This window comes from Stylophora pistillata, chromosome 10 (genome assembly GCF_964205215.1).
Source record: "Stylophora pistillata chromosome 10, jaStyPist1.2, whole genome shotgun sequence".
In the NCBI taxonomy this organism is placed as follows: domain Eukaryota; kingdom Metazoa; phylum Cnidaria; class Anthozoa; order Scleractinia; family Pocilloporidae; genus Stylophora; species Stylophora pistillata.
Genome location: NC_142528.1, coordinates 16,421,882 through 16,445,636, shown reverse-complemented (window position 1 = coordinate 16,445,636; position 23,755 = coordinate 16,421,882). Strand labels below are relative to the sequence as shown.

At 38.4% G+C, this 23,755-nt stretch overlaps 2 protein-coding genes across 2 annotated transcripts; both read right to left on the bottom strand.

Annotated features, from left to right (window-relative positions):
- Nucleotides 1-3,786: 3,786 nt before the first annotated feature.
- Nucleotides 3,787-6,206, bottom strand: LOC148721991 (neuromedin-K receptor-like). Its single transcript, XM_088736921.1, has 4 exons — nt 6,167-6,206; nt 5,295-5,521; nt 4,821-5,130; nt 3,787-4,364 (listed from the first exon to the last, which is right to left on the bottom strand). Exons 1-4 carry the CDS (start codon nt 6,204-6,206, stop codon nt 3,787-3,789), a joined length of 1,155 nt encoding a protein of 384 aa, XP_088593047.1.
- Nucleotides 6,207-20,598: 14,392 nt separating this feature from the next.
- Nucleotides 20,599-23,466, bottom strand: LOC148721990 (substance-P receptor-like). The gene is made up of 2 exons (XM_088736925.1): nt 23,148-23,466; nt 20,599-22,985 (listed from the first exon to the last, which is right to left on the bottom strand). The coding sequence occupies exons 1-2, from the start codon at nt 23,361-23,363 to the stop codon at nt 22,092-22,094; spliced, it is 1,110 nt and encodes a 369-aa protein (XP_088593051.1). The 5' UTR covers nt 23,364-23,466; the 3' UTR covers nt 20,599-22,091.
- Nucleotides 23,467-23,755: the final 289 nt, after the last annotated feature.

Below are 23,755 nucleotides of genomic sequence, written 5' to 3'. Positions count from 1 at the left end.
CTCCAGTGCACGCTCATAGCGGTCTTTTGTTTGATCTGTTTCTCCCAGCGCACTGTGTAAACTACCCAGAATGTTGTAAGAAGCTGCAACATTAACATGTTCAAGTCCTTGCTTTTTCAGATTAATATCCAGTGCACGAATGTCGGAGTCTTTTGCTTTATCTGTTTCGCCCACGTCACAATGTAAGTTACCCATATTGTTATAAGAGGCTGCGACATCGACATGGTCAGGTCTCAGCTTTTTCAGAAGAATCCTAAGGCACGCTCACAGCAGTCTCAGTTGTTTCGCTTGAGTTCTCTCGGAGCTCTTCCAGTTTTTCCACAAGTGTTGTTGCTTTTTCCAGAAGCACCTTGTCTTTCTCTAGAAGTTCCTCTTCCTTCTCTTTAACTTCTTGTTCCAAGTCGTCAACCTTCCGTAAGACTTTGTTTAACTCCTCTGTGGGGTAGCTTGTCTGATTTTTGAACCTCTTGGATTTTCAATATGGGTAGACCGAGGGCGTGGAATACAGTTTCAACCGTTGAAATGGCATTTTGGAAATCTCCGTCGGAGAGGTGGCCCCGTGGCACATATGCAAACTCTTCATTTCGAGATTTCCGCAGGTCGTCCTCATTTGATCAAACTATTGAACTAAGACTGCTGATACAATCTGAAAAAAGGATAACGTAAAACAGTATGGTACAGTCCCATTGAGCTCTATCGCCGATTTACATGGTGATAACAGCTGGGCGTCTCTACTCCTGTTTCGAGGGGACTCACCATTCCAGAAGGTTGGTCTTTCCATTCTCGTAATGTTGTCTTGTAGCGACTGCCCCATTCTTGTTTAAAGATTGTGCACAGACCCTCAGTTAAAATATCAGTGACAAAGTAACAACTCTTGTTGTAATTTAGCTGTTCTCCCGTGTATTCAAAGGCAGCGACTATTTTCAAGTAGAATCTGCAAAAAAAACCATAGTTTTGTTTGTAGGCAATCGGCTAGTCTTTGTGAACTAATGTTTTTTAAAAAGTTTTTTTAAGCGTCGTGCTTAAACACGTTTATGTAGATAAGGGATGGGTGAGGGACGACGAAGTTAATTTCGTTTTTCCCATAGCGTGGGGTGAATGATGAAATGAGAGGAGAGGGACAAATAGAGAATCAAGGTTACTTGTACCACTTTTGCATCACAATGATTTTTTTTTCTCAACCGAGAAGATTAAAACAGTCTGAGTTATACGGATACAATCCATGTCGTGTAAAGATAGTTGTTCGGCTTGTGGTTCTTCTGTTTGTTTGGTTTTTTGGACTTAGGAAAAAGCAATAAAGAATTCGCACAGAAAGCAAAGCAGCTCTGATGTGATAACCACGATATTTCAACAGCCACAAGTCGCGCGAGAATTTAAGTCATGTACAGAGGTTATATTCGTCTAAATGGTTCTTCCTAAGAACGGCTTTTTTCAAGGCAAAAATGAACGAAAATTATTTTAATGCTTGATGCTGCATGAAATTTCGTTTATCATCTTGCAAATGTTTAGATTCTTCCTTTTCAATTGCTAAAATGCGTTCTGATCTACGTTTCTAACGAAAAAACAAAGTAAAACTATGACACATAAGATGCTTCCTTTCTTCATTCTCAATCACGTAAACAGGAAAATCAAACCGAAAGCAGGGTGGCCCTTTACAATAATCTCGTGATACTGTGTCTGGTTTTAGGGCTTCTCAGCCCACAAATAAGGAACAATACACTGGTCTGACACATGGTAAGTAGGTATTTTTCTACAAAACTCACGCAACGGCGGAAGTGGGGGGGGGGGGGAGATAGGGGTAGCATATCAACATATACTCTGTTCTTCATTCCAACTATTCAGGGCACCCGTGTTAGGTGTGATAAGTACGGTAATAGACTTGAGATTCTTAAACTGAGATCAGCTGAGATTTACCGCCTCCCGATTAGCTCAATGGATAGAGCGCTGGACTGTTGTGTGGGAGGTCGAGGGTTCGAGCCCCAGCCGGACCAACACTCAGGGTCTTAAAATAATCGAGAAGAATATGTTACCTTTCTATAACATCAAGAAATGATTAGATATTCTAGTCTTCTCGGATAGGGACGAATAAATTGAGGTCCCGTCTCCTGCAGGGTTAGGGTAAGGAGACGTTAATTTCCCACGCACGAGATTACTGTGTGATGGATGTCCTCCCCTGGGGTGGGATGGACGGGTAACAGGACCCCCGTTGATACCAGTGTTTACTACACTGAAGGGGCTATCCTGTATAAATATAGATGTCTACTTCTACTACTACTTCTAACTATGTTCGCATTTCCTGATCTAGAACTCTTAGATAAAGGAAGCTATGTTCGCACTTCCTGTTCTAGAATTTTCAGATAAATTTACTTTTCAGAGCAGCAACAAGGATGAAACATTAAATTAAAAGCTTTTTTACGGAATCCATGCAATTTAAAATCTCGTTAAGTACAATAATTGGTTCTAATATTAAGCGTGAAAATTCTAACCAAACATTAAACCACTCATGTCACTAAAAATCACGTAAACAATTTGTACTATCAAACGTCGATAGTAGCCATCTTGGGGTGTTGTTAAGTTACTTGTGCTGCGGGGAAGGAAGAGACTTTCTCAAGGATACTCTAAAAAGTACAAAAACAGAGATGGACTTTTTGGGGCGTCCTTTAAGCCGATTATCCTTTGTGATATTAAATAAGGAACTTTATAGGCCTGTGAAACGTTGTCAAATGACAGGCTATGTGTTCAGAAGATTGATAAACATCACCATTTACAATTTGAAGAGATGAAAAATCGTGGTTCTCCCGATGGTGCATTCAAGAACAGCACATCTTTCAAAGGAAGTTTTCATTTATTCAATCGCTTAAGGTAGTTCTTGGTTATATTACGCTATGTAGATATCTTGGGGAGACGTTGCTAAAACTTTACTTATTTAGGGAGTACAATGTTGTATATTTCGTTTTTTATTTGTTGACAAACACCAGCAGTGCTAAACCACTAACTGTTTCAATTTGACAGTGCTTTCATCTCCAACGGTACAGAAGATATTTTTAAAAGATTAGTTACAATACTTACATTTCCTGCGCAAAATTACATAAAGACAACCATACACATCAGCTCACATCTTTCGCTGAAAATTTTACCATAATGGGTCTTAAACTATACTTCTGTCTGCCTGAGCTACATTACACACAGTCAAAATGATACAATTATTACTGACACCAAATAATATATGGGTCTTCAAGTACTTCATATTTCAGCCGTGAATTGATTCATTCGTGGTAACTGTTTGTCGGTCTTACAAATTCTTCTACTTTGTGTTTGGCTATATGCAACAGACGGATAACGTCTTCCATATACCTCTTTCAACCTGGCGGTTTAATTGTGCTCTGGTTGATAATGCCTTGTTTTACTTTTGCAATAAAAATATTGACAAGCTATGTGTGGTTTCTAATAAACATTAATGAGTTCCCGGATGATAATAAGAACAACGACGCGCAAAACACACTAGTTGAACGTGGTCCTCTAACGTCCTACAAAGTAAGTGTAGCTTTTCGTATATACCATGTTTTCTTCCATGCAACTCCTTCCCCTAGGTTGGCTTATCATTTATGACCCTTTTTTAATTTGTTGAATAATACTTATACGACTGAGAACAGTTCAACGACGATAAAATTTCTACAGTATCAAAGTTTAATGGTTTTGGTAGGTTTTTATCGTCTTGTCTAACCAATGGCAAAAAAAGCTTCAATACCGTCGGTTTTCATCGTCTTGTCTAACCAAAGAAAAGTTTCAAAACCTACAGCTCTGAGACCGTGCGCGCTGTTGAGCGTGAAGAGGGATTACAGTGGCACTACATTGACGTACAGTCTTTCGTATGCGAGTTAGAACAACAGGTGGTTCTGTCCCAATGCTTCTTCTCGTGGGAAAGCAATTTCGGCAGAAAAGACATCTAAGAATTCTTCCGAATTCATCGTTGAATCTTTGGTTTAAACCAATAAACAGACAAGGATTTATGGCACTATTGGCGTGTGATATGAAAAATAAACTGGATCTCAGTCGTTCAACCTTAAGCAAAGTTATGTGAGTGTTGGTAAAATAAAATAAATGCTGGATGTGAGCTGGCAACCAACACAACGCAAACGTCACCGCCACGATGATGATCATGCGCAGTACCTTGCTCTTTGACAGTTCATTCTGATGTCTCTGGTGAACTGTTGGCTCACCTGGGATCTGGCGTGACCAAAGATAGCGACCAATAAGAACATGAACCCGTGCGATGAGAACAAGAGGAATCAAATATAATATCAAGAATATGGTCATGTAAAAGGCTCTAGCGATGAAAAACTGGACACTTTTGTCCGAATTAACAAAGATTTAGTAATACATAGACAGGTAAAAACGAACGATATAATATACCGACGTTTCGGCGACTTCATGACGCCATTATCAAGGGTACGAATGAAAATAAAATTAACAAATGTCGTACGCAAGCACTACGACAACAACCACGCAGGTGCTGTCCCTGAGCACCTTCTTAGCTGTTTCAAAGTTCTCAAGAAGTGCATGAACAAATTCGATTGTCTTGTCAACGAGATGCTTTACATCAAACAATAAACACCGAGTTTGAACGTACAAACGGATTCTATCCGTGCTAAAGTATTTGTGTAGCTACCTCCCCTATGCAAATTAGTTGTAACTCCGGAACTCGCATTTGTTAATTTTATTTTCATTTGTTCCCTTGATAATGGCGTCACGAAGTCGCCGAAACGTCGGGATATTATATCGTTCGTTTTTACCTGTCTATGTACTTCTGTCCGAGGTAAAGAAATTCCAAACCAATCTGCATTCCCAGTGAAAACCATCAGCATTCTTTACAACATTAGAGAGCAACAAATACGGCAAAAGTAACAGGGAAGGCGAGATCCATATCACTGACGCGACTAGTTTTGTGTTTCGAATGAAGCAAATGTTTCGAAGTGGAGAGCAAACGGCAAAGTAACGATCCACTGTAATGAAGACTAGTGTTATGACGCTCGCCGCAATGGACTGGCTCCCCAAGAACCTAGCGAACTTACGCGTGACTTTTCCCACTGGCCCTGGGATCCAGGAGAAGCCAGTATACAAAAATTTCACCTACGAGGACAGGGAAATACACAAAAGAGGTTTTTTACTAACAACCCGAGCTCATAGTGTGGGAATTAAAAAAGGTGTTAAATTGCCGGGAGTGAGTGAGAGCGTTTTTCGTAATGAAACTAAGCGATGAAGTAACATTTAATAACTGGACAACTGTTACTCACCATATACGGCATAATAGAGAGAGAAACAAAGAGATCTGCAACTGCCATATTTACAATTAAGAAATTGAAGTTAGTCCTCATCCTTTTACGAGAAACCACAATGTAAATGATACAGATGTTACCAAAGCAGCTGAGAGCGAATATAACCACATACGCTAAAGTTAGCCATGCAGTACTGCTGACAGGAAAGTAACGGTTAACAACTGATGAATTTAAGTTTGCCACATCTAAGAAAAAAAGTGGGGAATAAATCAGCTTCGATTTCGAGATTTCTACAATTTTTCTAACAGATAATTTGTTAAGAACCTAATTAACTTAGCTTAGCCTTGCCTAAATAACAACGAGGAGACGAAATATCTTTTTTATAGATCTCTCTCTCCAGTATGCCACCCGATTTTGCCACGACTGTACAAGGAAACCTCTCGTCCGATGTTATCGAGTTTCGCGATAACAGCGCTTGAGGGGAGAGAGAGAGAGAGAGAGAGAGAGAGAGAGAGAGAGAGAGAGAGAGGAAGAGAAAGAGAGAGAGAGGGAGAGAGAGAGAGAGAGAGAGAGAGAGAGAGAGAGAGAGAGAGGGAGAGAGAGAGAGAGAGAGAGAGAGAGAGAGAGAGAGAGAGAGAGAGAGAGAGGAAGAGAGAGGCATCTTCGTTCGAGTAAGGCGCATCATATTACTAGCGCCTGCTTATCTGCACAAGTGGGTTAACGATACCTTGAGGTTTGTACCTGACGGCTTTACCCACGTGTCGCGAAGAACACGTCGCTTCCGTTGATTTTCACTCACGCAGAGGCTGCCACGGTAACATTGAAAATTCGTATTCATCTAGACCGTGCGTAGACAAATATCTTGAAATTGGTAGCACATAAAAACGTACCTGCAATTGAAGAATTATCTGCCGCCTTCGTGCTACTCATTACAGTTCAATACTTATACTGTGGTTTAAACCTGAAACGAATCAAGAATTATTGGTACAAAGTAAGGTGTATTTCGTTCACCTCAAAGTCAGTTATGTAGCGATTAAGTGGTCACTTCGAAGTAACATCGACCGACAGGAGGTAACATCTTCATGTTACTTTTCGCATACGTCACGTGTACGGCCCGAGTGTACCGGAAGTTGAGAAATGTAAGGTAATTTAGCAAAACAATTTCGTTCTTACACGGTCTGGGTTATATTCAGGTACTTTGAGTAATCCGAGGGAGTTCGACTTACCCATTCCCAAGTGTAAATTATATATTTTCAGATAATTTGTTAGGAACAGAAATGGTAGCTTAATGGTATATGTACAATAACTACGTACTTTTGTTCCTTATCATATAAGGGGCAAAATTACTGAATTGTGATTGGTCAAGGCAGAGGGCATTTTTTCTTAATTTTTGTAAATCAAATTTTAGATTTTTACAATCACAAAGACAATTACATCAATCACTTGCTCAATCTGGGGTAGGCTTAAAACGGAGTAAAAGACTACTTTAAAATCAAGCAACCTATGATTACATCCTGCATATATCTAGAGAAGTAATTAAGTAATATATTTAAAAAATAATATTATAGAAAAATTTACTGCCTGACGAGTGAATTCCACCTTAAATTTCACGCGAAAAACCGATATCACACGATATCGGTTTTTCAAGTGAAATTTATTGTGGAATTCACGAGTCTGGCAGTGATTTTTTCTTGAATCGCATGACTGAATAAAAATAAGAAAACAAGAAATTAAAACGGCAGTATTATTGTTTGTTTTTATCCCGTACGCACGCCCTTAAGAAAGCCATTTTAAAGACAACTGTCAGAACTGTCATTGTTAAGGGAACGGAAAGCAAGTTAAGTCGCTCACGTTTGAACCGTCGACAATTTTAATTGTACCTCGTGAATTTTTCTTGAATGGCATAGCTAAAGCCATCAAATCACTGGGCGAAACCAGATGTTTTGTATTTCTGTGCGCCACGCCAGTGTGCAAACAATGGAAACCCTTTCAAAGTCAGGTGTCAATATCTAGCGAATAGAGTGAACAAGATATTTTTAGAATGAAAACCACACTTTTATTTCAAACTCGTGGAGAAAGCAGTGCCTCACATTTTACAATCTTCAGCAAAAAAACTGAAAGTACAAACTATGGAGTTATTTAAGACAGAGATTTTCCTAATACCACTCAACTTGGCAAAATGTGGCGCCGACAATCAACAACTGAATGGTCAAATCCTCAAGTGAAATGAAATTTCAAGCGTTCCGGTATCAAAGCAAGATCGACGAAAAACCGGTAAGTGATTTACAGTTGTAAAAACAAGTGTATTTAAAATATAATGATTAAGACTGGAATTTCTCGGTAAACTCTGACAAAAAACAATTTAAAAAAGGTTAAAAGTCCCAATTTTAACTGTTTTTCTTTCATTGCAGGGAGTCGCTCGTTGGTATCAATGGTAGACTGAAAGTTTATGGAAATATTTACTGGACACTTATTAAAAGTTACTCCAGTAAACATTCCGCCAACTGCTCCTACCATCAGGTAACTAGAACGACTGGCATTGCTGTCAAGGTCACTAGTAGCTGCTGTGTTGCTTGGCGTGGCTGAGCTATTGAGAACAATCTCCCGTAAAGCATGACTTGAATAGCTGTTGGTAGTTGTCGTGCTTGGCATGGGTTGAAACCGGCCAACTTATTCGACATTCGCCGCTATTTCCAGAGGATTATGGCTGTAGCTGGATATGGATTCAGGATTGGAGAGGCCAGTGAGCTCTGATATCTCTGGTGGGTCGAAATCATCACGGAGCGCTTGGATGACTGTTTTGCGACCACTCGAATTTGTGAATTTGCCGTTTAGTGTTTTTTGAAACCATGTTGTCTCAAAATGAGGCCAGTTCGTCGTCTGTATAGGCTACAATGGTTTGGATTTCCGGAAAAGATGCTTGACCTTTTTAGGCATTGATACTTGTTTTCGTTTTCTTTCCGAACGCTTCTTTGGTTTTCCTCGGCAAGAACTGTCGTTTGGCTTTCTTCCCTCGTCTCTGCCATTTTGACTTTTTTTTTCTATGCGTTTTCTCGTACTTTTGAGCGGAGTGGTTTCCTCCAATTTTCTAAAAATTTGAATTTGAATTCAAAATTTGGAAGACATTCGTTTTCTATAAATTTGTTCATATTTGTTCATATTTACGTAGCACTAGTTGTATTTACGTTTTTACGTTCATAACAATAATTTTTGCTCGCGACTCACGTCAGCGATATCGCTTTATGCATTAGTGCGATTCCACGCTAAATACACTCTCTTCCGTTTGACGTATTGACCAATCAGAGCGCGTGTTTACTTTAAGCTATGCAATTCTATTAAAAATTGATGCAATTTAAAATTAGAAAAAAACTGTATTAAACTTATCATAATAAAAGGTCATCAAATTCTTACGAAAGATTGACAAGGTATTTGACTCTCTTATACTAACAGGTAATTCATTCCACATTCGACAAATCCGAACAAAAAAAGAATTCTTTCAGCTAAATAATGAAAACAATTAAAATCACCTGACTAAGGTATTTGACACTCTCAGGAGACAGCTATGGCGAGTCTCGACTTAACCCAATGGCTGGGTTTGGGGTTGCAGAAATCCATTGACCTTCTTCCAGTATTTTGATGTTAGGGTTACAGTTTAGGGTTATGGTTACAGTTTAGGGTTAGGGTTACAGTTTGGTTAGGGTTTGAGCAACCACAAGTCAAGTGACAAGCATTCTCATTGCCCTCTAGCACCCCGGGGCAAGTATCCAGATGGCACTGGTCTTGCTGAGCCCAAGACTTTTTGCACTAACCTGATAATTTAAAAACTGTTAATTGCATTTTGTGCCCTAATCCCAAATTGAGCCCCTCAAGGCTGTTGACAACTACCCTTCCTTTCTAAATCCCTATTCTATATTGAGATTCACACAAAACTTTCTAGTTTTACTGATATCATAAGTAGTTAACTGCTTGCATAGTTAGACACATGAAAATAGCAATATAGTGACAAAAGGAAGATTTTATTAAGACGTCAGTCCTACTGAAAGGCACATCAAGCGTTAAATGATCAACATTCCTGAGCGGTTTGGTACAAAAGCAAAACGATACATAATCGAAAATATTTAACTTAAATATATTTTTAAGAGACTTGAAAAAGAGGACTAAATCATTAATTTCTCTTCGATACTTCTAAGGTAATAAATTTAACTTTTCAAGGCGCGCGTATTTTGTTCCAAATTGTTGATGTCTCTTTTAGTATAAGGTAGCCATACCACGTTAGCATATTCAAAACGCGAACGAACACAAGTAATACAAAGTAATTTCTCTGTACTAATATCATTTATGTTCGTGCATATTCAATAAAGGACATCGAGCATTCTTTGAGTTTTAAAAGAGATAAGATCAACGTGATTATTCCAGCTTAAATTTTGGCTAACCAAAACCCCTTGGTCTTTCTCAACATCAACACGATCCAACTTAATCCCACCAAGATAATAGTCTCTATCGTCAATTGACCTTATACGAGAACCTTTTTCTGTATTCACCTGATTAAAATTAAGAACTTCCCCTCGAATTAAGTGCTCTGCTTTTATCAGCTAAAGGCAATTAAACTTGAATCGTGGCATTACACTAATATAAAAATTCAGCCAAGCCTAAAAGCGGAGCTCGTATTTTTTTCCCGCACGTCTCGTCAGCAAAACTAAAGCTCCGTGGCGTTGGCGTGCCCGTGCATGCTAAACGTAGCACCTTGTGCGGACGCTCGTACGGTAATAGGTCCAATTTTTTGGGCTTGATGGGTTACTACTACTATTTTGTATAATTATGGGGCTACGCTGCGCGTGCTGCGAGCTCCGCTGTTATATGGTTTTATAAATAAATATTTACAAAGATCACAAACTCAATGATATGCTAGACCGGGAACGCTGAACTATTAGTGTTTACTGTTACGTTAATCAATTGGCTTATCACCACTGTTTTTCTCTTATCTTAATTACTTTACTTTATTAATTAACTATGCCAGTACAATTGGCTCACAAGAAAGACTAGAGAAAAAAAGGAAAAAATGCTAAATAAATAAACAAATAAATAAAAATGAATTCAATCTAATTAAGTTTACATTGCAAATATACGAAGCCGAGTTTTCAGGAAAATTTTGTTATTAAGTCGGGTAAACTAATATAATCATTTTCTTCTGAAAGTATTCGGAGTGAAGTATCGTGGACATTGGTTTTAAAGTTATTTTTGGGCATTTGACGCATTTCACACGATAAACTGTTTCAGATTTTTACACCGTACCTTGAAAAAGACTTGGTATGTTTGTCTAACCTTAAGTGTTTAACATAATCGTCACCTCTTCAAGATGATCTTGAACTATATGAGTGAAAATTAGATTTGGAAGCAAATAAGTTAGATATTTTAGTAGGTGTTAAGCTGTTAGATTTATCATGCATTAGAATAGCAACGGATTTAAAGTAGAGTAGATCTAAGGGAAGAAAGCTAGTGGAGACAAAATAAGGTACTGCATGAGAATTGTAGTCACCAAAGAACAGGAGGCGGAGAGCGCGTTTTTGAATAATAAGAATTTTGTTTTTGTAAGTTCTAACACCTTGGCCCCAAGCGACTATGCCATACAATAAGTAGGGCTGAATAAGCGATATGAATATTCAGGGGTATAGTGTGTAAGGCTGGCAGTAATTCCAATTGTTTTACTTATTTTTGAAGCAATGTGGGCGATGTGGTATTTCCAAGAAAGATTTTCATCAATAAGCACACCTAGATATTTGACATAATTTTTACATTCTAAAGAATTGTACGAGTTGTTTTGATGGTCAAGTACTTTCAAGTTGACTTGGTGATTTAACTTTTCTTGTCTTGGTCTAAAAAGGACAGAATTAGATTTCTTTATATTAAGTGATATTTATTTGCGATCAGCCAGTTATAAACCCTAAAAATTTCTGCAAAAACTGTAGATTCAAGGGATTTGAGATTTTTGTCAGCATATAACAAAGTAGAACTTCAATTTATCAGAGCTATTAGATATATCATTTATATAAATAACGAAAAGCAAGGGTCCTGGGACCAATCCCTGTGGGACACCTGATAACACTACTTCTTTTTTTGATATGTTTAATAAGAATTAATTTATTAGAATGGTGTACCACTCCTGAGAAGAACACTTGAGGAGCAAATGCTATGAACTGTTCCGTGATGGGTTTCATACTAGAGCAGCACTTTGAACGATAAATGTAGTTGGAAATAAACTTGAAATGAACTCAAACAATTGGCCGTCAATTTTCTATAGTCCTCTTTTATACTCTGTTGGCGACCACTAATACCGCTCCGTACCCCTTGAAAGAGAGCCGTCATGGGAAATAGCTTTGATGGTTGACAATTAATTTTATTAGATTTTGGCAGTTGATGGTTAAATGTCAAGGCCTTTACCGGTTGACGTTTATTATGAAGAAACATTTCTTGCCGTTCGACAAGATCATAACTGAGATCAAGCTTAGGTCATGTCGACAGTCTTGTACTCTGTCGATAGCTATCATCGCCAGCATATCAATGATCTCCTCGAGATCAACGACATTTTTATCTATAATCGATGTTTAAAATGTTAAAAGCGAGAAAAACACGAACGTTCCAATCAAATCAAAGAGAATTCTAAAAGTGCGAGATATTGAAGTGACAATCGAGTGTAGGACAATCCTAAAAATGTACAAGATAGTAACGTAACTTACGAATTCGAATAAAGAAGTATCCGAAAGTGCGTTAGATTCTAACGTAACAATCAAATAAAAAAGAATTATAACAGTCTGCGAAATACTAACGTAACAACCGAATGAGAGAGTTTTCTAAAAGACCGTTTAATACTAACGTAAGAATCCGATGAAAGAGAATTCTGAAAGTGTGAGAGATAGCAAATATATAAATAAATAAATAATTTAGCAATGGATATTCCACTGGGTGGCTCTTCTTGTCCACTGTTTCCAGATCGAATTGGAATTTGGAATGTTGGTTTATGGAGAGGGAGGAAAACCGGAGGACCCGGAGAAAAACCCTCAGAACAAGGACAAGAACTAACAACAAATTCAACCCACATTTGACACCAGGTCCGGGGATCGAACCCGGACCACAGTGGTGGGAGGCGAGTGCTCTCACCACTGAGAGAAAGAGAACCCTAAAAGTGCGCGAGATACTAACGTAACAATCAAATGAGAGAGAATCTAAAGAGTACATAAGATACTTACGTAACAATCGAATGTAGGTCGATCCTTATATGTGTAAGATATTAACGTAACTATCGTTTGAAAGAGAATCCTAAAAGTGTGTGAAATACGATCGTTATATTCATTATACATTGTTTACTCATAGAAATATATCTTCCTAATAAACGTCTTCCACCAAAGACTTTGAAATTTAACCGTCCAAACTCTTTTCCAGGGTCTTTCATCTTCCCGCCCTGTGGAGCGAGAGAAGGGAGACCCTGGTTTGGTCTGGTCACGTGTTTACAAAGCAAACAAATTTCCCTAGGGAAGAGTCTTTTATTTGCTCGATTTTTGCATCATATCCTTTGTCATCTCCAAAATAGCCTTTATCGTTTTTTAGGTCGCCATGTTTTATAGCAGCCTTCAAGTCGCTATATCTCCGAGCAGGTATTGTAATCTCAATTTAAAACCCAAACAAGTCCAGTGTTTAGAAGCGATATATTCGGGCAGAGATGTTGTGGCCGTTTAACCGACGGGATACAGTAAATCTTTGATTTTTCATCTTCCATGGGGCTAGAAGATGAGAGGCCCTGGGAACGAGTTTGTCAACCGTCAACCACCATAGGCGTTAAAAATTATCAGTCAACCGTCAAAATGGAAAAAACTAACCGTCAGTCGTCAGCTATATACCCCCCACTAAGACCCTCAAAGTAAGCGTGCTAATCTGAAGAAAAATATCTAACAGTTGGTCACAGGGGAAATGTTGCAAATTAAAAAGTTGCTGCTATTTTCACTCATTGTCCACAAAAAAAATATAAAAAAAAATTACGTTTTGCATAATGAAGAAACTTTGACACAGGCGGCCCAAGCGTACTGTGTGTGATTTTGGGGTCAAAAGTTCACTAACGGCAATAGCTTACATATTTAGATTGAATTTTAAGCGTAATTGTGGGCCGTTAAAAAAAAATTATAAAAAAAATTATGAAAAAAATTAAGAAAAAAATTAAAAAGGATAACAAAAGCGAAGAATAAAACGTGTGAAGTCTCCTTACCTTTTCCGTAGCTGCTTTGTTGCCAACAGTCGTTTTAATTTAACGCTGTTTTGGCGACTTTCTATGTGAAGCATGCGCTGTTGACAACAAAGCGGTTGCGGAAAAAAGGCAAGAAGACTTCACACGTTTTATTTCTCACTTTTGGTATCCTTTTAATTTTTTCTTAATTTTTTTCCTTATTAACGGCCTACACTTACGCGTAAAATTCGATCTTAATATGTTAGGTATTACCGTTAACGAAATTTAGACCTCAAAACCACACACAGTGCGCTTGGGCCGCCTGTGCCTTTGACAGATTTTTTTCGGGTGCTGCAAACTGATTATGGAAAACCTTTCTGCATATTAAAAAAATGCCAAAACAATAAAAGTTGTCGCAATTACAAGCATTTGCTACAATGATAAAGTTGCTGCGCATTAAAAAAATTCCTGCAAAAATAACATATAGTAAATTTAATGCGTACACATAAAATTTGCTGAGGAATCTGGAGCGACCACAATTGTTGGGAAGCCATGTCGTGGGAGAAACTGCGCGCTTGAGGACAAATATTGCCACAAGTGCAGAGATGGTCTGTGACAAAACGTCACGCTGAGTGCAATAAGAGCCAATAAAGGTTCAAAGGAAGATGAAACAAATGGCATTGCAAGCTCTACGGGTAGTGGTAGAAGAGCCTCAAGGGTTGTAAACTTTCGCTTGCAGAGGATTCCCTTCAGCGCAAGGGGGAAGGCAAGATTTCCCTCTGAATTGGCTTACTTTTCTTTGTAGTTAATTAGACATAACAGAAATAGAGAATTGAAAGCGGTGTAGGTCATCTCGCTGGGCTTAAAAAACATGTTTCATATGTTTTGTGCGACTCTCATGGGTATGACAACTTCTGTGTGGTTTACTTTCTCTCTCACTTGTTGCCTACCGATTGTCGCCTCTCAGTGTTTCTCAGATGCTCTTAGAGCCGCGTGCTTTAGCAAAGTAATAAGAGCAAAGTAATACCTTCATATACGTTTGATTGAAAGTATATATTAAAAGGAGAGAGCCTGGTATGTATACTGAAAAAATAACTCCGTATTTTATTAGAGATGCCCTGTCCATTCCACGATCAAACTGCGTCAGTACAAAATCTGAATTATTTTTAATAAATCTCGAGGCTTTTCAAAACTACAACTTTTTTGCGCAAAAATGTATAGGTGTTGAAAGAGGAAAGGGAATCCAGTATTGAAGCAACGCAAGATATGCCAGCTATTAACAATTTTACGTTACCTGGAAAAATGCTGTTGGCGAGGACTGTTCGGGGTTGGGAATACTCTTCACTGTCTTCTTTCTTTGCGTTCAAAAGTGTTTCACATTTCATGTACACTGGTGAAATTTCGTTTTGAAAAGGCTAAAGTACACTTGATGTTAAACTTGACTGTTTCCCGCTTGAATGGTTGACTTTTCCAGCAGATGATTAATTACGAAAACCAAGCTTGATGGCCGACAAACCGATTTCTGATGGATTTTATTGTAAACAGAAGAGCTCGAATGATTTACGTTTCGACATCTTCAATCTATCGATGGACATCTGATTGGAATTAGGTCAACAAGATTAAAGGTGTAATACAAAGATAGGATCATATATTCAAAAGCACCTGTCAACTAAAAAGGAATAAATTCTATCGTTATTTTTTCAATGGTTTCTCTTCTTCTGCCCGCTAATAAAATATTAATAAATGTGACATATTTGACCGTGTAAAATAATAAAAAGGATATGAATATTAGAGACCACTACTTTGGATAAGGTAAAAACATTTTTTTATAAAAATAAGGCGAGTGCAACGATGAACAGATGTTATCGTTGTTCTGCGTAGGAGGTGTGTTGTAAGAGTCTCAATGAGGATTAACCTTCAGCCTTAAAAGGGCCTAGAATGTAACCGTCAGTCGTCAATAGGGATAGATTTTTACCGTCAATCGTCAAAAAGGATAAATTTTTACCGTCAATCGTCAAAAAAGCAGGTCAATATTAACCGTCGACGCTCTGAAGGTGTTTCGGATCTCCCTTTTTTCCCCATTTTCTCTGCTTAACGCGAAAAGGGGAAGGTCTTAAAAGGAACTTTAAACTGGTAAACCAGACTCCAGGTTACCATACATGCTCACTTTGTGGTGATGTTTATTGCTTTTCGCCTATAAACTGACTGTTTGAGAATAATCTGATATCTAATTTTAATAGTTTATATTAAAAAAGGGCTGACTTCTTTCATAACCCATTAATTTTGGCGGTTGACCTCGCCACCCAGCGATTTTCTCCTCCTTCGACAGAGAGAAGACAAGTTTAAATCATGTCGATTGTGGACCAATATATAGAAAAGGTGCCGTGAGCTTCTATCATACAGAAGAAGATAAAACTTTCGAGCGATTCAAAATTTCCTTTTGGTGAAAAGATTTGGAAGTCTACGGATACACATTGATTACCTAGGGATCAATGACTAGTCTAACAAATTTGGGTGCGGCGTTTATGAGGTCAAGCTGTACCAACCTATACAAAAGAAAGCCTCCACGCCGTTTCACATTTTGAACATGAAACCTTCAGCTTCCTGCAATCATATGCACTTTGTTCGCATCTCAAAGACGTCTGAAGCGGATCACAAAGTGTGGTTTACAGGTAAAACCAATGAATTTATGAAGTTAACTCTCCACCCTGAGTGACAGATTGCCTCTCTGCTTACTTGAGGGTTTACTCTAATAAGTGCTCAGCAATGTTAGCAAAGTTGTAGGTCACCAGCCTGACTGGCTGTGAGTTTAAATGTAATTAACTGAGAATGCAGGCCTAGGTTGCCTGGTACCAGAAAATTATTAGCAATAAATGCAAATTTTCGAAACGAGAGAATTCTGTAAGGTATTGGCTCCCGCTAGCCCATCCACAGTAAATTACTTGTTTACTTTAAGTAAATTGTGTGGTAGACGACAGTATCTATTGCGATCGCCACTTAATAACTTGTAGCCAAGTGATGACGTAAAGCTTAGTTTCAAAACTTTTTTCCACCAGAGTCTTCACTTTGTGTTTGGTTGCGTATACGAGTGGTTCAGAAGATGATAGGGGCTTGCCCGTTGGGTTGCTAACTTTGAAAAGTAAGCACCAATTATATAAACTTTCTGATCTCAATCACAGTAAAGTAAAACTCCCACTTTTATGTTCATTTCTTTATTATGGGTGAAACTGAATAAGAATGAAAAATTATCCAATTTTCTAAAAAAAAAGTCCGTGTGGTTGGAAAGGATTTGATGTACAATGCTCTGAACAGTAAAACGGAAACGGGAGAATATCAACCAAATTCAGTTTTCCGAAAGAAAAGCGTTTGCGATACTAAAAGCCTTTCAATGAGTTACTTTCAAATATATTCATTGTTAATGTAAGAGAAAAGAGCAACTATCTGCGGCTTTGACTGGGGAGGAGACAAGCTTGATTTCTGGTGTTTGACACCTTGTAACATTATAACACGGAAGAACTACGACATCATTCGCACAGTGGTTTATGAAACAGATTAAATTCATTTCATACAATCGTATAATCACTCGTTATTTATATTACAATTCGCATTTGTGAGATGGATCTGCTCGTATAAAGGCACGGCCAAAGGAAAGGAAAGGAAAGCGGTTTTAGTGGGCATGGTATAGATGAGTTATAACACTGTCATATAATGCACTTCGCCCGGTTAAGGAAACGAACTGTCGGTCTTTCCTGTTTAACGATGAGTCCCTTCAGTGTTTGTTATGATTCATCCTGCTCACGAACCGATGATACATTAAAAGACGAAGAGAGCTGGTTTCTAGTATCCAGTTCTTCCTGTAGCACCCGTCTGCGGGACTGTAACACTGAGATCTGCTGTCTGACAGGTTCCACGGTATCCTCAAGGTCCTGGTAATTTTGCAGGGGAAAATGAAAATTATTTGTAAAATACGAACTGCCTTTATGAGGGGGTATTCCACAATTCACTTGACAGAAAATTATTACAATTCATATATTAAGACCTTGCCAGCTTAATAAAATGAAGATTATTTAAAAACCACTCGAAAGGCTGGAAATAAATTTGCCCGTATTCATGATGTTTTTAGCTGAATCTGACTGACCAAATCTGAGTTGAATTTGTTTTGAATTAAACTTCCCTTTGAGCGACACTCCTCCCTTATCAGGTGAAGCAGTGTGAGAGCGAAGTAATATATCAGTTAACCCTTTAACCACCAAGAGTGACCAGCATCAAGCTTTTCTTTACAGTATCACCCCAATAAGTTCACGACAATCAAGAAAATGATCATCAACTACACAAACTCCTGATTGTGAAACAAATTTTCTTTGTCGGTACCTTTGGAAACGCATGGAGGACAGTTTAGAGCAGAGGTGATGGGTTCAAATCCCGTACAGGCCTCATTTTCACTACTGCTCAAAAAGTGTTCATTACTGCGAAGATCGCTTCCATATTCATTTCATAATCCGCAGTTCATATGTATGATTTTAATATATTCACAGGCAGTAGCTTACCGATGTTAGGGTGCACAGGGGTAAGAGCCACCTTTCAAAGCGACATTTTCATATTATTTATGCTCGACTTTTCTTTATGAAGTGCACTTGTAGATAACTACCCCTCGAAGAGAAGCCGGCATAAGACCTGTCACTTTCTCTTCATGTAGCAGACGCATTCTGAACAACTGTGAAACAAAACAGAAAACACGTTTTGTCTTTGCATAAGACCTTGTATTAAGAAAGCCAAAGTTTCATAAAACGACAGAAAACAAGTTTTACATGTTCGGGTCCTCCACCCCACCCCTACTGCTCCTGGGTTCGTTGTTCGTATCCAGCTCTCGCGCAATTATTTTCTTTAACATCATCTAAATGCTAAAAGTCGAAGTTTATTGCAAAATTAAAAGCGCGTAGAAATACAACGAGATTCACTCAAACAGACTAGCGTGCTTTGCTTTAAGCGAAAAAACTTCAAGAAAATGTCGACGTGAGCTTTAACACGAGTTTCGTTTTTATGAACGCAATTCGCTATTAAATCTAATAATACTTACATCATACGAAAGGTTAGATCTTGAATTTGTTTATCTTTTATTTTCTGATGATGCGAAATTAATAGCGCGTTCAAACATGGCAAAAGTTGGCAGAAAGCGACTTGGCCTCCTCTAGGAGTCCCTTTGTGCTTGGAACAAAGGGTTTACCAAACAAAGAAAGGACGCCAAAGTCTATTTGAGTAAACTTCGCTGTATTTGTACGTGCTTTAAATTTCGCATTGACCTTCGACTTCTTAGCATCATATGATGTAAGTTTCATACGATATCATTCATATCGGTGTGTAGCCGCAAATCCACAATTTATTTATAAAATCCAACAATCGAGATCAGGTGAGATCCACATACACTTCTTAACCTTTGTACGATTCGCTAAATGAAAAATGTACCAGCGATGAGTAAACCTAAATATCAAACACTGAATTGTCCTTTTTTTTCTAAAGAACTCACATTATGTAGGAGCTTTTGGAAATCGCCAGTCAAGCTAATGTAAACTACACCAAACATGGAGACTCATTTTCCTCGTGTTCGCTCTGAGACCGCTATGCCTTATTTATGGAAGGCACAGGCCTCCCAACACTAGGACAAGAAATCTTTTCAACAAATGAAAATATTCAATAAAGGGCAACAACACAGCGGAAACCACTTAGCGAAATTCACTGAGCGACTATATCACTCTAGTTTTGCTGTTCACAAACTGATCATAATCTTCAGGATATCAACATGTTTTTTTCGTTTAACTTTCCATTGTTGAGACGCTACTCCAACTTCTGAGTCCCTTTCCCTTTTTGCAATGTACTACTGCATATTAGCTTTCATTTGATGTAAGTTTCACACGAGAGGCTACACGTAAGGCTTAAGTCAAATCGCCACCGGTGGTGATTTGAGCTCGAGTGGTGGCGAGTTTGTTGTGGTGGCGAGTTGACCGGATATTCTTTTAAATAATTAACAGTACTAGTGTGGCAAACACACGCGAGTTAAATCACTATTGCGACGATCTTCTCTTAAAAAATACACTAGCCCTAACCTGGAGATCTTAAGGAAAAGTATTGTACAATTTCAACGACAATTGTTTTCTACAATGGCATGTGTAAATCCTGTCTTTTTTCCACCGAAAACTGAAGCCGAAAACTGAGGCCAAAATGGCGTCGACTGTGTAACCGCCCTTTGACGAAATTGCAGAATGCAAGATGAAAATTCACCAAAGAAAAGCATCGGATATCAGAAATAAGAAACTTACAATTTTTGGCTCCGTCAATTGAGAATGACAGGCAAAAGATCCGCTTTTCCCGAAGACAAGTTAGACACATGCGCGCTTCACCATTCAACTAAATTGGATTCATTTCATTACAACACAAATCTGACCAAACGCAGTTACAGACGAGATAATGTGTCACAAGAACAGAGTTAGAGGAGTACAAAGTTTGCCTAAATAAAACAATCCTTAAATTGAATTTAATTGTGTTCGGCGATCGAACTAAATCAAACACGGAACTTCTGTTGAGATCGACTACCGAACGATGCTGGCAACGAAAAAAAGATATCATTGTTTATATCTTCGAGCTAACGAGTAATTTTCTTTTTATTACCTGGACAATAGATAGACACGGTAAATAGTAAGAAGCTGGCTTCAATACCTCAAATAAGCGACCATTCGAAATGTCAAGTTTAGGTGATCGGTAACCGGAGGTAGGCCTGTCCCGATTGTACTCGTAAAATGCTGGAAAGTTGCCCTCTCAAATGCCAAAAAGTTGACGCCTAAATTTCTTGATATTATCTATGTAAACGCTAATTAACTCCCAAATATGGGCGAAATCTAAGGGTACCCTGAAAAGTAACTAAAAGAAATGAAGATGGACTTTTTGGGGCGTTAAGCCGATTATCCTTTGTAATATTAAATAAGGAACGTAATAGGCCTGTGAAACGTTGTCAAATGACAGGTTATGTGTTCAAAAGATTGATAAACATCACCATTTTCAATTTCAAGAGATGGAAAATCATGGTTGTCTCGATGGTGCATTCAAGAACAGCACATCTTTCAAAGGAATTTTTAATTTATTCAATCGCTCAAGGTAGTTCTTGGTTATATTATACTATGTAGATATTTTGAGGAGACGTTACTAAACCTTTACTTATTTAGGGAGTACAGTATTGTATATTTGATTTTTTAATTTGTTGACAAACACCAGAAGTGCTAAACCACTAACTGTTTCAATTTGACAGTGCTTTCATCTCCAACTGTACAGAAGATATTTTTAAACAATTAGTTACAATACTTACATTTCCTGAGCAAAATCACATGAAGACGACAATACATATCAGGTCACATCTTTCGCTGAAAACTTTATCAATAATGGTTCTTAACCAAAACTTTCGTCTGCCTAAGCTACATTACACACAATCAAGTGATACTATTATAACCGAGACCAAATAATATATGGGTCTTCAAGGACTTCACAGGCTTTTTAGAAACATTAATTGGTCAATTTATTTGCATAAGAATATATAGTTTCTGAGTCTGATATTTCAGCTGTGATTTGATTCTTTCGAGGTAACTGTTTGTTTGTCTTAAAAATTCTTCCACTTTGTGTTTGGCTATATGCAACAGACAGATAATGTCTTACATATACCCCTTTCAAACTGGCGGTTTAATTGTGCTCTGGTTGATAATACCTTGTTCTACTTTTGCAATGAAAATATTGACAAGCTTGACAAGCTATGTGTGGTTTCTAAGAAACATTAATGAGTTCCCGGATGATGATAAGAATAACAACGCGCAAAACACACTAGTTGAAAGTAGTCTTCTAACGTCCTACAAAGTAACTGTAACTTTTCGTATATACACCATGATTACTTTCATGCATGCAACTCCTTCCCCTAGGTTGGCTTATCATTGATGACCCTTTTTTAATTTGTTGAATAATACTTATACTACTGAGGACAGATCAGCAATGATAAAATATAATACATAATAACAATAATTTAATATTTATATTGCGCAAATTAGCATGTGGATATGATCAAATGCGCATCATAACACCTTTCGGGGGACTTTGGCCGTACTGCATCGGCGGTTTACAAAGAATCGAAGGAAACGTATTTGAAGATGCCCCCTCCACCCTAGTTCCCAGTAAACAGGCCAGACCACATCACAGTAATCTTGTGAGTGGGTTCTTTAACGTCCCCTGCCTGACCAAATTAACTAATTAATAGATGCAGGAGACGGGACCAACGGTTTATTGGTCAATATCCGAGAAGACTAGGATGTCTATCCATTTCTTGATATTTTAGAAAGGTAGCGCATTCTCCTCAGTTATTTTAATACCTTGAGTGTTGGTCCGGCCGGGGCTCGCACCATCGACCTCGACCTTCCGCACAACTGTCCAGCGCTCTAACCAATTGAGCTAAGCGGGAGGCGGTTATTAATATTTAATGGTTTTGGTAGGTTTAAATCGTCCTGTCTAACCAATGGCAAAAAAGGGGTTCAATACGGTCCGTTTTCATCGTCTTGTCTAACCAAAGAAAAGTTTCAAAACGTACAGCTCTGATACCGTGCGCGTTGTTGAGCGTGAGAAGGGATAACAGTGGCACTACATTTAAGTAAAGTCTTTCGTATGCGAGTTAGAACAACAGATGTTCCTGTCCCAAAGCTTCTCCTCGTGGGAAAGGAATTTCGGCAGAAAAGACATGTAAGAATTCCTCTAAATTCATCGTTGAATCTTTTGTTTAAACCAATAATCAGACAAGGATTTATGGCACTATTGGCGTGTGATATGAAAAATAAACCGGAGGTTAGGTGTTCAACTTTAAGCAAAGCTATATAAGTGTTGTTAAAACAGAAAATCAATAAATGCTGAATATGAGCTGGCAACCAGCACAAAGCAAACGTCACCGTCACGATGATGATCATGCGCAGTACTTTGCGCTTTGACAGTTCATTCTGATGTCTCTGATGAGCTGTTGGCTCCCCTGGGATCTGGTGTGACCAAAGATGTCCACCAATAAGAACATGAACCCATGCAATGACAACAAGAGGAACCAAATACAGTATCAAGAAGATGGCCATGTAATAGGCTTTGGCGATAGAAAACTGGACACTTATATCCGAGGTAAAGAAATTCCAAACCAATCTGCATTCCCAGTGAGAACCATCAGCACTCTTTACAACATCAAAGAGCAAGAGATACGGCATAAAATACAGGGAAGATGCGATCCATATCACAGAGGTGACTAGTTTTGTGCTTCGAATGAAGCACATGTCTCGAAGTGGATGTAAAACGGCGAAGTAACGATCCACTGTCACGAAGAAAAGTGTTATGATACTCGCAGCAATGGACTGGCTCCCCAAGAAGTTGACAAACTTACACGTGACTTTTCCCACTGCCCCTGGGATCCAGGATGAGCCAGTATACAAGAATTTCACCTACGGCGACAGGGTAGTACACAAAAGAGGTTTTTCAATAACAATCCGAGCTAATAGCGTTGGATAACAAAATGTGTTAAATTTTTGGGAGTGAGTGAGAGGTTTTTCGTAACTAAACTAAACGATGGAGTAACATTTAATAATTGGACAACTGTTACTCACCACAGGCGGCATGAGGAAGAGAGAAACCAGGAGATCTGCGACTGCCATATTTACAATTAAGAAATTAAAGTTAGTCTTCATCCTTTTACGAGAAACCACGATGTAAATGATACAGATGTTACCAAAGAAGCCGAGGACGAATATAACCACATATGCTAAAGTCATGCACACAGTACTGCTGACACGAAAATAACCGTTAATAACTGATGAATTCATGTTTGCCACATCTAAGAAAAGAAAAATGGGGAATAAATCAGCTTCAATTTTGAGATTTCTACAATTTTCTTACAGATAATTTGTTAAGAACCTATCTTAGCTTAGCCATGCTTGCCTGATTAACGACGCTGCCTTAAAGACGAAAAACCTTTTTTATAGATCTCTCTTCGCTTGAGTTTGCCGCCCGCTTTTGTCACGATTATACGAGGAAACCACTCGTCTGATGTTATCGAGTTTCCCAATAACAATTTGTGCGAGGAGAGAGGCATCTGTTATTTCTTACTTGAATGAATCTTCGCTTGAGCAAGGCGCTTCATATAACTAGCGCCTGCTTATCTGAGTGGCCTACCAATACCGTGCGATTGGTACCCGACGCCTTTCCCCACCTATCG